The 15,879-nt window shown below is 43.0% G+C and overlaps 1 protein-coding gene across 3 annotated transcripts in view; it reads right to left on the bottom strand.

The window, feature by feature from the left end:
* Positions 1–767: 767 nt before the first annotated feature.
* Positions 768–15,879, bottom strand: part of cpne5a (copine Va) — a 121,981-nt gene continuing 106,869 nt past the window's right edge. For all 3 annotated transcript variants that reach the window (XM_061788548.1, XM_061788538.1, XM_061788556.1), the window contains 3 exons: positions 8,565–8,622; positions 8,047–8,120; positions 768–6,958 (listed from right to left, as the gene is read on the bottom strand). In XM_061788548.1, coding sequence (XP_061644532.1) covers positions 6,767–6,958; positions 8,047–8,120; positions 8,565–8,622 — 324 coding nt within the window. In that variant the 3' untranslated portion in view covers positions 768–6,766. The remainder of the gene's footprint in view (positions 6,959–8,046; positions 8,121–8,564; positions 8,623–15,879) is intronic.

The raw sequence follows: 15,879 nt of genomic DNA, 5'->3' as shown, positions 1-15,879 counted from the left end.
GCTTTCCTCCCACATCCCAAAACATGCACACTCTAAATTGCCCGTAGGTATGAATGTGAGCGTGAATGATAGTTTGTTTCTATGTGCCCTGCAATTGGCTGGCGACCGGTTCAAGGTGTACCTCGCCTCTCGCCCGAAGATAGCTGGGATAGGCGCCAGCAGCCCGCGACCCTAGTAAGGATAAGCGGTGAAGAAAATGGATGGCTGGATGGATGAAAATGAAATAACCTCTGTTATCACACAACTAGTCCACTTTGGAGGAAAGTACACTGCACTAGAAATGCACCCAGGAAGGTTAAATTTAGAAGTACAGTAGCATTTAAAAAATAGTTTATTTTAAATTTTGTAAATATGACTGTAATTATACTTTATTCAATAAAAATAAAAATCTCTTTGATATCTTCAGACCAGTTCTGGGGAACACTAGACCACCCCTTGAATCTATCAAAAAAAGGTCCATGCAGTTCTGGTGTTGTATTTCAAAATAAAAGTCTTTGAAATTTGCATATGCAATGGTCAATTTACCTGATTAAAAAAAGAAGAGAGAGAGAGATTAAAAAGAATCAATTTGGTATCGCAAGACCAGCCCAGTTCTGGGGACAGTAGACCTGGAGTCCTGGAGTGACCTAGTGTCCTCCAAAAGTGGACTGGCCTCGCGATACCAAACGGATTATATATATATATATATATATATATATATATATATATATATATATATATATATATATATATATATATATATATAAAAGAAGAACTTAAATCAGGGATAATAGTTGTGCTGTGTTGAAAGGTTAAAGATGACATTTTAAAATAGTTATTTAAATTCAGTTGCCCATGCTTGAGCCGTCACCTTATCGTGGTGGAAGGGTTTGTGTGTCCCAATGATCCTAGGAGCCGAGTGGTGTTCTGTTATTGGACTTCTGTGCTCACCACGGATTGTCCATAACGAACACCATGTTCAAGCATAAGGGTGTCCACACGTGCACTTGGCACCAGGACACCCTAGGTCGCCGTCCGATGATCGACTTTGTGGTCGTGTCATCGGAGTTGCGGCCGCATGTCTTTGACACTCAGGTGAAGAGAGGGGCGGAGCTGTCAACTGATCACCATCTGGTGGTGAGTTGGCTCCGATGGTGGGCGAAGATGCCGGTCTGACCTGGCAGACCCAAACGTATTGTGAGGGTCTGCTGGGAACGTCTGGCAGAATCCCCTGTCAGAAGGAGTTTCAACACCCACCTCTGGCAGAACTTCACCCATGTCTCGGGGGAGGCGGGGGACATTGAGTCCGAGTGGACCATGTTCCGTGCCTCTATTGCCGAGGCGGCCGACCGGAGCTGTGGCCGTAAGGCAGTCGGTGCCTGTCATGCCGGCAATCCCTGAACCCATTGGTGGACACCAGCAGTGAGGGATGCCTTCAAGCTGAAGAAGGAGTCCTATCGGGCCTTTTTGGCCTGTGGGACTGAGGCAGCTGATGGGTACCGGCTGGCCAAGCAGAATGTGGCTTTGGTGGTCACTGAGGCAAAAACCCGGGCGTGGGAGGAGTTCGGTGAGGCCATGGAGAACGACTTCCGGGCGGCTTCGAGGAAATTCTGGTCCACCATCCGGCGTCTCAGGAGGGGGAAGCAGTGCACCATCAACACTGTGTATAGTGGGTATGGGGCGCTGCTGACCTCGACTCGGGACGTTGTGAATCGGTGGGGAGAATACTTCGAAGACCTCCTCACTTGCACCGACACGCCTTCCCTTGAGGAAGCAGAGTGTGGGTTCTCTGAGGTGGGCTCTCCTATTTCTGGGTTTGAGGTCACCGAGGTAGTTAAAAAGCTCCTCGGTGGCAAGGCACTGGGGGTGGATGAGATTCACCCGGAGTTCCTAAAGGCTCCGGATGTTGTGGGGCTGTCCTGGTTGACACGCCTCTGCAACGTCGCATGGACATCGGGGACAGTGCCTCTGGATTGACAGACTGGGATGGTGGTCCTCCTTTTTAAGAAGGCGGACTGGAGGGTGTGTGCCAACTACAGGGGGATCACACTCCTCAGCCTCCCTGGTAAGGTCTATTCAGGGGTGCTGGAGAGGAGGGTCCGCCGGGAAGTCAAATCTCAGATTCAAGAGGAGCAGTGTGGTTTTTCGCCCTGGCCGTGGAACAGTGGACCAGCTCTTCACCCTCGGCAGGGTCCTCGAGGGTGCATGGGAGTTCGCCCAACCAGTCTACATGTGTTTTGTGGACTTGGAGAAGGTGTTCGACCGTGTCCCTCGTGGAGTCCTGTGGGGGGTGCTTCGGGAGTATGGGGTACCGAACCACCTGATACGGGCTGTTCGGTCCCTGTACGACTGTAATCAGAGTTTGGTCCGCATTTCCGGCAGTAAGTCGGACTCCGTTGCCGGTGAGGGTTGGACTCCGCCAAGGCTGCCCTTTGTCACCAATTCTGTTCATAACTTTTATGGACAGAATTTCTAGGCGCAGCCGAGGCGTAGAGGGGGTCTGGTTTGGTGGCCTCAGTATTGCATCTCTGCTTTTTGCAGATGATGTGGTTCTGTTGGCTTCATCAAGCCGTAATCTCCAACTCTCAGTGGAGCGATTTTCAGCCGAGTATGAAGCGCCTGGGATGAAAATCAGCACCTCCAAATCTGAGACCATGGTCCTCAGTCGGATAAGGGTGGAGTGCCCTCTCCGGGTCGGGGATGAGATCCTGCCCCAAGTGGAGGAGGAACAGGAGATCGACAGGTGGATCGGTGCAGCGTCTGCAGTGATGCGGACTTTGTATTGATCCGTTGTGGTAAAGAAGGAGTTAAGCCGAAAGGCGAAGCTCTCGATTTAACGATCGATCTACGTTCCTACCCTCACCTATGGTCACGAGCTGTGGGTCTTGACCGAAAGAACAAGATCCCAGATACAAGCGGCCGAAATGAGTTTCCTCCGCAGGGTGTCCGGGCTCTCCCTTAGAGATAAGGTGAGAAGCTCGTTCATCTGGGAGGGGCTCAGAGTAGAGCCGCTGCTTCTCCGCATTGGAAGGAGCCAGATGAGGTGGCTCTGGCATCTGTTTAGGATGCCTCCTGGACGCCTCCCTGGTGAGGTGTTCCGGGCACGTCCCACCGGGAGGAGATCCCGGGGACGACCCAGGACACGCTGGAGAGACTATGTCTTTCGGCTTGCCTGGGAACGCCTTGGGATCCCCTTGGAAGAGCTCGAGGAAGTGGCTGGGGAGAGGGAAATCTGGGCTTCCCTGCTGAGACTGCTGCCTCCGCGACCCGACCTCGGATAAGCGGAAGACAATGGATGGATGGATGGATGGACGACCAAAACGGTTCATGTGTATGGACAAAGCAGACTACTCTCGAGTCACAAATCCGTGAACGTACATGAAATGGAATGTAGCCAATTCAAAGAACCAACCTAGACTGACAAACAAAAACTACAAATAAAAACAAATGTCTTACCCAATGGTGTTTTTTTTTTCAATGAAAGTTCTTTCTCTAGATGGCAAGAAGTATTTTCCAAAGCAAGTCTTTTTTTTTGACGACATCACCATTTTACAATGCTCTCCCCTCTGGCAGCCTTCAGCAACATTCCGCAAACATCGGCGCATATCCGAAACTGTCTGCTCATCATTTTTATGAGATCACTCGTGAAAACTGTTAAATGCCTGATTTTGTTATCTTCATGTATGTATGTCATGTATGTCAAAAATAAAACAATCATTGATTGGAAAAATCCTTCTGTGTCTACCAGACCTTAGCTTCTCACGCTGGGCGTGGTACCGCTGTACTGTTCACTATTTGAGAAATAACACATTCAGCGTCGTGAAAAAGTATTGGGCCCCTTCTCAAATTCTTACATTTCTGCTTAGTTTCCTCACTTTGTTTAAGATTATCAAACAAATGTAAATATCAGGCAAATATAGCCCCAGTGAACTTAAAATGCTGTTTTTAAATGGTTATTTCATTTATTAAGGAAAAAAACTATTCAACGTTACCTCGCACTGTGTGAAAAAGTAATGGCCCCCTAAACCTAATAACTTGTTGGGACATCCTCAGCAGCAACAACTGAAATCAAGTGTTTTCTCTAACTGCCAATGAGTCTTTCACATCTCTGCGGAGATATTTTGGCCCACTCCTCCTTGCAGAATTGTTTGACAAAAATGGGGGTTTTTTGAGGATGTACGTCCTTTTTAAGGTCAAGCCACTCCATTTCAATAGGATTCAAGTCGGGACTTTGACTAGGCCACTCCAAATCGTTCATTTTGTCTTTTGTCTGTCTGGTGTGTTTTGGAGCTTTATCCTGCTGCAGAACCCAAGTGAGCTTCAGCTTGAGTTGACAAACTGATGGCCGAACATTCTCCTTCAGGATTTTCTGTTAAAGAGCAGAATTCATGGTTCCATCAATCACAGCCAGTTGTCCAGGTACTGAAGGAGAAAAGCAGCCAAAGACCATCACACCATGTTTGACTGCTGGTATGATGTACTTTTTCTGAAATGTTGTGCTACATTTACGCCAGATGTAACAAGACACACACCTTCCAAAAAGCTCAACTTTCATCTCGTCACGCCATATAATATCCTCCCAAAAGTCTTCGGAATCATTCAGACGATTTTTTGCAAGATAAGACAAGCCTTTATATTCTCTTTGGTCAGCCATTTTTGCCCAGTCTCTTCCTTACTGTTATGCCATGAACACCGACTTAAACTGAAGCAAGGTAGGCAGTTCTTTAGAAGTTGTTCTGAGTTCCTTTTGGGGGTTGGCATCGGGTCACTGAGGCCTCCTCGAGGTGGCCGGTTTTCGGGGCGCCTCGGTGGGGCCGATGGACCGCCCTGGATCCCTTGGTGTAGGACGTGTCCCGTCCACCGGGCCGCTCTCGGGTGGACTCCTGAGCCTGACCCCGCCTCTCGATTGGGTGGTGTGAGGTCCGCGGCCCCCGCGCGACAGGCACAGTAATTACAGGACACTTCTGATGGTCATTGTGCATGCGAAACTGTCAATTCACTTGTATGTGTCCGCAGGCACACACCCCTAGGACTTATTCGCTGGGTGTGGGGCCACTCACTCATTGTGACACATAACTTATCACTATGCAAATTTATTGGGTATTGCTTCACTCACACTGTGGTCTTACAGACATTTATAATTTGCATAGCCACTCACACCACACTTCAGTTGTACAGCCGGGTTCACAACCCTTGTTCTGCATGCTTCCCCTCCTGTCCTTGTCCTGTCCTATCTTCTCCTGCCCTTCCCTCACAGGGTGTAGCACTACTGGCCCATACAACACTCACTGACAGTAATGTGTCATTGTTCTAGGTATATAATGATTTACTTTCATCTTGTTTACAGTTAGTGCTCTGTCTTTTGTTGTCTTCTTTTCTCACTCCCCTCTAGAAACCTTGTTCTGGTCAACTGATCGACTTTGATTGTCAATAAATATCCATCAAAATACTAAGAAACCACAGTGGCATCTTAAAAAGTCCACTGTGACACAGTAAAACTGTTCTGTCATAAAAGGGATAAAGAACGTCCTTTCTGCTTGACCTAACAGTCAAACAGGACAAAAAAAACAACAAACCACTAACAATGACAACAACAAAAAAAACAGCATTTTAAGTTCGCTTGGGTTATATTTGTCTATTTACAGTTGTTTGATGATCTTTAACATTAAAGTGGTTAAACTATGCAAAAATACAAGGGGGGTTGAGAAGGGGGGTTCAAATACTTTTTCATCTCACTGTAAAATGGGCTGTTGCTTTTATGTTAAACTGTGTAATGTGATGAAATAATAATTATAATTCGTGAGAAAGAATGTCCTTGTACACGCTGGATCACTTAAAAAAATGTAACAGTAAATTATGTGATTATCTTTGTGGTGTGTGAGTTAATTTTTTATAGTGAGACTGGCATCACTCTTTTGTTTCTTTGGAGGACTCTTTAAAAACTATCCAATACAAATAATGGACAGTCAATTGTCCTTGCATGAATGGACCGGAAACCTTTGGCATGTCTCTTGCTGTGCTTTGATTGGCCAATCGTTACTTCAGGGGGTGTGGCTTAGCTAAATGCAATGAAGTAGCATTAACATTAGCATTTGTTTCTGTGTATACGAGCAATTAAAAGATGCAAAGAATGGTGAAATCATCCTTTTGGTCAACAGGAATATTTAGCTTATTATTAACGTCATAACCTTTGTGCTTTTGACTTGGGTTGTAATTAGTGCATTGTTTTGATATAAATATTAGAAACAGGAGGGAAAAAAAATCATTAGATTAAGTATGGCAAGAGTTCATAGCAACTTGCACTCAGAAATGCTCCATAACAATTCATAAAATGCTGAATATATATGTTCAGCATTATATATATATATATATTACAGTCCTTATCAAAATAGAAATTGCTATTTTGGGGGAATTGGATCAATATTACAATAAGACAAGCCAAAAAATATAGGATGGAAAACTACAGGGAAAATATGAATTTTGACCCCCCTGTCTAAAAGCCCACCCCAAGATAATAAATGCAATAAATCAGAATACATTTTGATTTTCTAGACACATCAATTGCAAAAGGTATCACAAACATGGTACAAGATGGCACATTCTAATAATATACTTACGCCCGCCCTCGCCATCCGTGACATCACTCACGACTTGGACAGGAAACAATAAAAGCTCCGTCGTGAGCGTGTCAATATTTCAAGCTGTCCCACAAAGGAGTCACATCCGTCCTTGGTTTGACTCTTCATTAGCAGGCCATGCCCCTCCCAAGAAAGCAGAGCGAGGGGCTTCACACGGCATTGCTTTGGGAGCGGTCCCCGGGCGAATATGGCGGTGGTGGGACGAGGTTGGGCTTGATGGCTCTGCTCTTCATGTAGGAGATGAGCTGGTCGGGGATCTCGGCCAGGACGTCCTTGGCCAGCCGGGCCATGCTCAGGACGTGATTGCCTGTGCGGTCCATGTAGTCCCTGAATGGGACAAACTGGTATAGCGGATGAGAGACAAGAACAGTCAGGAGTAGAGGAAGGGCAAGGGTTATATTTTTGTAGACAGTTCGGGGCACAAATGCTGCCGTAGCCTGATTTTCACGCATGCACAAGGCTCACTGTGTGTGTTTGCGCCAACCTGCCCATTCGGGCGAAGCGAGGGTGTGTCCTTGGAGATGCGCCCCATCTGAGTGACAATTTTCTGGTAGCGAGTCGGTCTAAACTTATGCCTGCTCAGACCACGTCGAACTGCCGGTACAGCCAGCTTTACTGCTGGTGTAACGCGATTTTGATCGGGGCACAGGCATACAGATTCAAAATTCTGCGGACATGTTTAAGTCGCTAGCAGTTATCACCGGCTCATTTGGAGTATGCGCTCACATTGTCTGTTGCCACACCGGCCGAGAGCAGTGACAATGCTCCATGCATCGTTCCTCTTCCGCACAGAGATGTCTCTGTTGAGACGATCATTGCACAGTCACAGTTGAAGGGAATGATAGGAGCCAGTTTGATTGGAGGTGAAAGAAGTGGGCTGTAAACACACCTGCAGCAGTGTAGCCCGCCCACTTTTGGATCCGACGGGCTGCACTGGTCTACGAATTCACCCACACCGGTCTAACCCGCCTCTCGCGCACAGTTGGGCCGGAACGGATTTACGCCGTTCACGAAAATAGGCCCCCAAGTCTTTCCTGTTGCTTTTGTTCCATATAAACTGTATATCCACTCATTTTGTATAGCGCTTATCCTCGTTAGTGAGTGAGTTGTAGCCTATCACAGCTGACTGTGTACACAGGCTGTGTACATCCTGGACTGGTCGGCAGGGCACATGTAGACAAACAATCTACAACAATTGACTGGTTGCTAGCCACTTTCAGGGTATTTATGTAGATAAACAATGGAATGGTTACTAGCCAATGGCAGGGCACATTTATACAAAGAATGGACTGGTCGCCAGTCAATTTCAGGGTACAAAAAGTGAAACAATGAACTGGTCGCCATCCTATGTCAGGGCATACATGGACAAACAATGATTCATCGCTTCACATATTGTTATTATATATTTTTATATTTGACTATTTTTCACCTGTACAATGTCTCTCTCAGCCAACTTTCCGCGTGACGAAATCCTGATGTCGTCACCATCCAGCTCCACCATGGCTGCAAAAACGAGAACGTCAGAATCAATTGAGCATCTGTAGTTATTTACACTTGATTAGATACACCTGCACTACCAAATAACAGCCCATACAAACATTCTGCCTTTCTGAAGATAATAATGTTCACCGTCAAGAGAGCTCTTCTTTTAATTCATAATTCATTTTCACTGCATCACACTGAGAGCTGTTTTCCCATTGTTTGGCCGCCTCATGTAATTAATGAGGTAACAATTTAAACAAATTAATGTTCCTTTTATGTTGCATGCTGTAGAATATTTGCAAACTTTATGTTTTTTCTCCACTTATATAGACATTTTGACATTTTTGCAGCCTTTTTTTCCCCAATATATCAATCCTTGACGTATGACAATATTATTATGACCTGGCGATTGGCGACAATATTAAGTGATGGTGAGCTACACTGATTGGTGATTGGCTGACTCACCGTCAAACTCAGCTTGTCCGACTCCAACGATGATGATTGACATGGGCAGTTTGGCCGCCTGTGGTGAGTGACAAGAGCAGTCAGTTGCAGCTTTACTAAGTTTCCAAATAGCAGGCACTGAATTGTATGCTCTTTCTAACACAGTGGTTCTTCAAAATTTCACACCAAGTACCACCTACAATAAAACTTAGCTCTCCAAGTACTATCATCACGACCAACATTTTAATACAGTAGCATAGTAGCTTAAGTGTTCAACAAAAATGATGCAGAGGTTTTGTTTCATAAAAGTATATTTATTATTATTATCAGACACAGTTATGCACAGTTTGAACATTAACAAGCCCATTCTGTGTGATATTGCATTTAAAAGTTGGGACAGCACACCTAAACAATTGCTCTGAGAGTGGCCTGCGCCAATTGTCACATGCACTGAAATGACCGAGACACAAGGAAATGCACAGTTGGAAGACATTTTGTCACAGGTGATATGGCATGACTCCTTCTTGTGACTGGCGGAACAAGTCAGCCCTTAGATAATTCAAAAGCTCCAGTATTACTGAATGGATGATTTGTCCTACAAATTTTTGTTTCTGGCATTTAGAAAGTGCTTAAACGAGGGGAAAAGATCTGTTCTCTCCATCATCCATTATTATACCGCCTCCTAGACACAATAACCGCGGTCATCGTTACGCAGAGCACTGCTGGTTTATATTTACCTGCCTTCAAGACAAGCTATCGAATGACGCAAAATCAGCTACTGCAATACGTCTTGGATTTGTTGAATTACATTGTGCATGCTAAATTAATTTATTTGCATCTACTTAGAGTATTTTGCGCGTTAGGGTTAGTTCGGTGGCTGTTTTTTGTGTTTGGCAAACGCGGGTATGCGTGGTTAGTAGCTCAGCTTCCACATTTTTTTTGCGTGAGCAATCAAATTTGTGCCCATATTTGCTTGTGTTAACCTTCAGTAAACACACTTAGGATTGTGTCTGCCAAAAAGGCAAAATTGCCATGCAGTTCATTTTGCCCATTCACGGAGGTCTAAATGGAAAAAAGTTAATTTAGTACGCACAATGTAATTTGTTAAACCTCAGACAAATTGTGATGGATGACTTTGTGTCTTTAAATAGTGCGTCTAAAAGTTAGGTGCAAACAGCACTACTGTGTGGAACCAGGATAACAAGGCCCCAGCAAAATGAGAGGCAACATGGAGAACTGATCTTTTGCACTTGTCTAAACATTTTTGAAATGCCAGAAACAAAAATTGTAGAGACACAGTGACGATTTAGCAATGCAAATGATCTCAGGGTTGACTTGTTTGCCAGTCACAAGAAGGCGTCATGCTATATCACCTATGACAAAACACCTTTCAACACTGCATTTCCTTGCATCTTGGTCATTTCAGCGCACTGTGACAATTCCAAAGCAATTTTCCAATTGTCCTGTCCCAAGTTTTAAATGCAATGATACACAGGAAGGGCAGATATATCCAATTCCCACACACTCAGAACATGTTCAATCAAACCAAATATTATATAAAATGGATTTTATTCAGCTTTCACAAAATTCATTGGGGCAATTTCTTTTCTTACTCAGTCATGGTTCTTTGCCTCTTTCACTAGCTCTTCCAATTCACTTCAAAGTTTATTTTGTGCTTGCATTGCACTCCCAAATTTTCCATGGTAAAAACCATCAGGGATATGTAAAATGCAAAACTCTCTTTTCAAAACAGCGGGCTCCACCACTTTTACCCCTGTTGCCAACAGCGCATGCAATGTTGGAATCTTAATGAGTACTACAATATATCCCATCATGCACTCCTGCCAAACCATTTGACGGATCCCCGGAGAAGTAACCGCTCCAAACAATAATAGAAATGCAGAAAGCAGAGAAACTTGAATGATAAATGAGATCATAAAGGTTTCATGGCTTAGTTTCAGAGCACATTATATTGCAGTTAGTCTGAAGCGTCCGGGTTCTGAAAGGAAATACATTATTGAGCAATAGGGGCCCAAAAGTGGGTAGTTTTACAACCACTGTTAACTGGGCACATTTCCATTATGTGTATTTAGACATTTAAAAGAAGAGACTCATTTAGATGTCGGATTATTGTAGCAGATGGCCAAAAGTCGTGGCTTTAGCACAAAGCAAGGCAAATTGTTGCACTTGAGGGCAATATTGGATTTTTGAAAATGGACAAATGGGCAAGCTCAAAGGATGTAAAATAATGCATTATTTTCAATTGATATAATCGTATTCAATTAATTATTTTATAAAATAAATAAACACATTTAACAGCTGCTCTTATGCTGACCCTCCAAAAAGCCTTTCATACTTGTTACAAAAGAAAACAACTTTGGTTACACCAGTCTTTTGCAAAGGTCTTACAGCCATGAGTGATGCAATAAATAAAACGAAGAGGTGACCAAGCAGAGTAATCAATCTGTATGGACGTCGTGGCTGACACGCTCCCTTCTGCGTTGAAGCATTACAGCTATCCATTTTTAACAAAACAGGCTTACTCAAACGTATATAACCAAAGTATTTTTACTCATTCTCTAAAAAGTATCCAGGCTTTCAATTTCGAGACAACCTAATGCCGCATGGCTCCCACAGTGAGGGAACAGGCTGAGTTTTACAACACTTCTCAGAGTTCATGCATTCAATTATACTGTAAGTTAATAGATTTGTTCTGAAGCTATTTTCAACACTTTAAATTGGTGAATTAATTGTAACAATAACAGACCACGTGGGGACAGACCAATAGTATCGATTTGTGAAAAAACATGAAATTTACCATATGTGGGCATACGTATTGGGTTTCTACCCAACAGCAATAATATATAAAATTGTTTATTTTAGCATTAAAAAAATTTTTTTTTACAATAAAACAACCAATTATTCAATGAGATAAATTAATAAAAAATGAATAAATACATTTAGTCCATACCAATCCATTTTAGAAAACAGCTAAGTAAATGCAACAAATCCTACAGGACTCTTGATTATGTAACTGCTCGGTGGGCCAGATTAAAAAAATGGAGCGAGCATATTTTGTCCGCCACTGGTTAGCGCAAGCAAATCGATCCATGTAACAGTACACAGACATTCAATAACATAAGGACCAAGATTTTGCCCAACTGGAAAAAGGAGATTTAAGATTAGTAGTCTTCCCTGGTGCTCGGTTAATTTTCTGTTCCAAAAATCAAGGAAAAAAAGCACTTTTACAGAAAAATGACAGCAATTCCTCAAAAGGACAAAATAAAATACTGAGAGACGACCCATGCTTTTCAATCAATCAAGAATTAAATGAAAAGTCTACATTAAGCACACAAGCCCTCTGACTATAAGGGCTTTGTGAATGGACCAAAAAAATGCAAAGATTTCATTGTGAGCTAATCAGGACCAGAGTTCAGGCAGGTGGCAAACAACCACACAAGAGAAATTGATGCAACGATGGCGAGTCCAGAGCGGTCTCTTGAGTTAAAAGTGGCGTTTTCAGGCTAGAAGTACAGGCACTAATTACTTCAACATCATTTAACATACTATACATGTCAAGTGAATATTTTCTACCAGAGAATACACTCTGTCCGCGTCCCTGGTGAACAACTGTAATCTCACGAAACATCTTGCGACGGCACATGCCACTGCATACATCAATTGTCTAGAAGCTGTGTGACAGTTTTTTAAATTTTATTTTACACGGCATTTAGATAAAAGCACTTCTGATTATTGCACCTTTTTGTAGGGAAGAAAGTACATGAATTAGGTGCAACGGTATGTCTACCAGTTGTGGTTTGCGGTCCAATAAAGTTCCAGTGGAAGTTGTTCTACTCTACGTAACTAGCCCTGTGAAACCAGCTAAAAAAAAAGTTTTTTTCAGAGCAATAATCACATTCATGAGGGAGTAACAACGTTACTAATTTAATGACTTTTTGGGGAAGTACTAACTATGACAAATTACTTTTTAATGTACATCCCCGATTCCAATGAAGTTGGGACGTTGTGTTAAACAAATAAAAACAGACAAATACAATGATTTGCAAATCACGTTCAACCTATATTTAATTGAATACACTACAAAGACATTAAATATCTTTAATGTTCAAGCTGATCAACTTTATTGTTTTTGCAAATAATCATTAACTTAGAATTTTATGGCTGCAACACGTTCCAAAAATGCTGGGACAGGTGGCAAAAAAGACTGAGAAAGTTGAGGAATGCTCATCAAACAACTGTTTGGAACATCCCACAGGTGAACAGGTGGGTGCCATGATTGGGTATAAAAGGAGCTTCCCTGAATTGCTCAGTCATTCACAAGTAAAGATAGGTTCACCCCTTTGTGAACAAGTGTGTGAGAAAATAGTCGAACAGTTTAAGGACAATGTTCCTCAACGTACAATTGCAAGGAATTTAGGGATTTCATCATCTACGGTCCATAATATCATCAAAAGGTTCAAAGAATCTGGAGAAATCACTGCATGAAAGCGTCAAGGCTGAAAACCAACATTGAATGCCCGTGACCTTCGATCCCTCAGGCGGCACTGCATGAAAAACTGACATCAATGTGTAAAGGATATCACCACATGGGCTCAAGAACACTTCAGAAAACCAATGTCAGTAAATACAGTTTGGCGCTACATCCGTAAGTGCAACTTGAAACTCTACTATGCAAAGCAAACGCTATTTATCAATAACACCCAGAAACGCCGCCGACTTCTCTGGGCCTGAGCTCATCTAAGATGGACTGATGCAAAGTGGAAAAGTGTTCTGTGGTCCGACGAGTCCACATTTCAAATTGTTTTTGGAAATGGTGGACGTCGTGTCCTCCGGGCCAAAGAGGAAAAGAACCATCCGGACTGTTATGGACGCAAAGTTCAAAAGCCAGCATCTGTGACGGTATGGGGCTGTGTTAGTGCCAATGGCATGGGTAACTTACACATCTGTGAACGCACCATTAATGCTGAAAGGTACATACAGGTTTTGGAGAAACATATGCTGCCATCCAAGAAACGTCTTTTTCATGGACGCCACTGCTTATTTCAGCAAGACAATGACAAACCACATTCTGCATGTGGCTTCGTAGTAAAAGAGTGCGGGTACTAGACTGGCCTGCCTGCAGTCCAGACCTGTCTCCCATTGAAAATGTGTGGCGCATTATCAAGCGTAAAATACGACAACGGAGACCACGGACTGTTGAACAACTGAAGAAAAGGTGATGTAACACAGTGGTAAACATGACCCTGTCCCAGCTTTTTTGCAACGTGTTGCAGTCATAAAATCCCAAGTTAATGATTATTTGCTAAAAACAAAGTTTATCAGTTTGAACATTAAATATCTTGTCTTTGTAGTGTATTCAATTAAATATAGGTTGAACATGATTTGCAAATCATTGTATTCTGTTTTTATTTATGTTTAACACAACGTCCCCACTTCATTGGAATTGGGGATAAAAGTAGGTCATGGGCCTGATCCCGCCCCTCGATTGATTGGGTGGGGTCCTGAGCCGCCGCGGTGCGGCCACAGCAATTACAGGACACTTCTGTCAGTCTTTGTGCATGTAAAACGGTATCAATTCACTTGCATGTATCCGTAGACACACACCCCTAGGACTCTTTCACTGGGTGTGGGGTCACGACAAATAACTCATGAATATGCAAATCGTGTGTGTATCCCCTCACTTATACTCTCGTCCTGTAGACTTTTATAATTCACATAATTAATGCAACCACACTTCAGTTGCACAGTCGGGTTCACGACCCTCGTCCTGCATGCTTCTTCTCCTGTCCTTGTCCTGTTCTCTCTTGCTTGCTTTCACATTTCACAGCGCTTGGCCCTGGACAGAAACATTTCCATAGATAGATAGGATCCTCAGAATGAATACAGAGATGAAATATTCAGCTTGTGGCATTTCTTACTCAGCCTGCGCCAGCACCACGTGTGTGGGAACATTGGGGTGGGCAAACCTTTGAACTTGAGGGCCATGTTTGATTTTTAAAACAGACAGATGGGCTAACTCATTCAGAGAGGAGGTAAAAAAGTGAGTAAAATGTGGATGTAAAATTGTTTCTTTTGATCATGAAGGAATGGTAGCTCCGTCCCTCTAAAAACAAATTTTTTTGTGTTGGGGCCTACCCCACTTTTTTTGTGGAAAGTGCTTATTGGCGTTATTTTCCTGCTTATTTACGTTTTTGCGGCTTTTTCACACTATTCGGGAAAAACAAAATTTGGGCTGTAACCCACCCCAGTTTTTTGCACGAACCCCATATTGGCAGTATTTTGCCACTTATTCACGCTTTTATATATCCATTACTTGATAAAACTGACCCCGATATAACGGATATCAGCTAAAACCGACAGTCGGAATTGAAAAATGTGTCCAAACATAGTTTGCATTTGCCATGTTATTTTTGGCACAGTAACAGTTTTTTTTTTGTCAAGCCGTTTACCTTTGGCAACAGATTTGGAACTAGGAAGCACACTACTTCCTCGAGGCTCATGAAAGCGACTCGCCTATGATGACTACTATAACGTCAACAATGTCACCATGCATGACCAAACACACCGGTGTGATAAGTTTGGATCAAATGTGAAATTTTCAAACAGTTTCAAGCTTTTTTAAAATATATTTTCAATAACCTGGTACTGTACTTCCGTTTTAGGCAAGAAAAAAAACCCTACAAATCAATAATTTTGTACTGTACAGTAATATGGGTGCATATGGGCTAAAAAAAAGTGCTTCAATGTAACAGACAATCGGCTATATGGGACAACCCCCCCAGCCCTATTAGTCCGTTCTATTGAGGTTCCACTGTATATTGATTTCATGGCAATTATAATGGCCATCAATTATTGACAGAGTTTTGCTTTTCACATACTCCGCTTAATATTGCATTCATGGAATAAGAATTTTAAATGATAGTTCATCAACATAAGGGAGGCACCGTGTTTGGCGAAATCGTCATCCGTTGCAGACCTGTAGTGATGACAAAACGCCAATAGGGGGCTACCTGCAACCACAGCGCTCAATTGAATTGTGCCAGCGGTTCCCCTCACCATTGAAAGTCTGGATTTTTTTCAAGACAATAATGACTTCAAGTAGTTAGTTTAGATACATTTGACTAAGGATGGTTTGTTAAAAATGGATTGCTTTAATGCTTCAGTAGTAACTGCGACTGTGTCAGTATCAAAGTTAAGTATGCACATTCATTCAGCAAACCGATTATGCATTCATTCATTTTCCGAACCGCTTATCCTCACTTGGGTTGTGGGTGTGGCGGAGCCTATCTCAGCCGACTGTGGGCGAGAGTCGGGG

The sequence above is a fragment of the Phyllopteryx taeniolatus genome, chromosome 1, assembly GCF_024500385.1.
Source record: "Phyllopteryx taeniolatus isolate TA_2022b chromosome 1, UOR_Ptae_1.2, whole genome shotgun sequence".
Taxonomy (NCBI): domain Eukaryota; kingdom Metazoa; phylum Chordata; class Actinopteri; order Syngnathiformes; family Syngnathidae; genus Phyllopteryx; species Phyllopteryx taeniolatus.
This window is presented reverse-complemented; position numbering and strand designations above follow the sequence as displayed.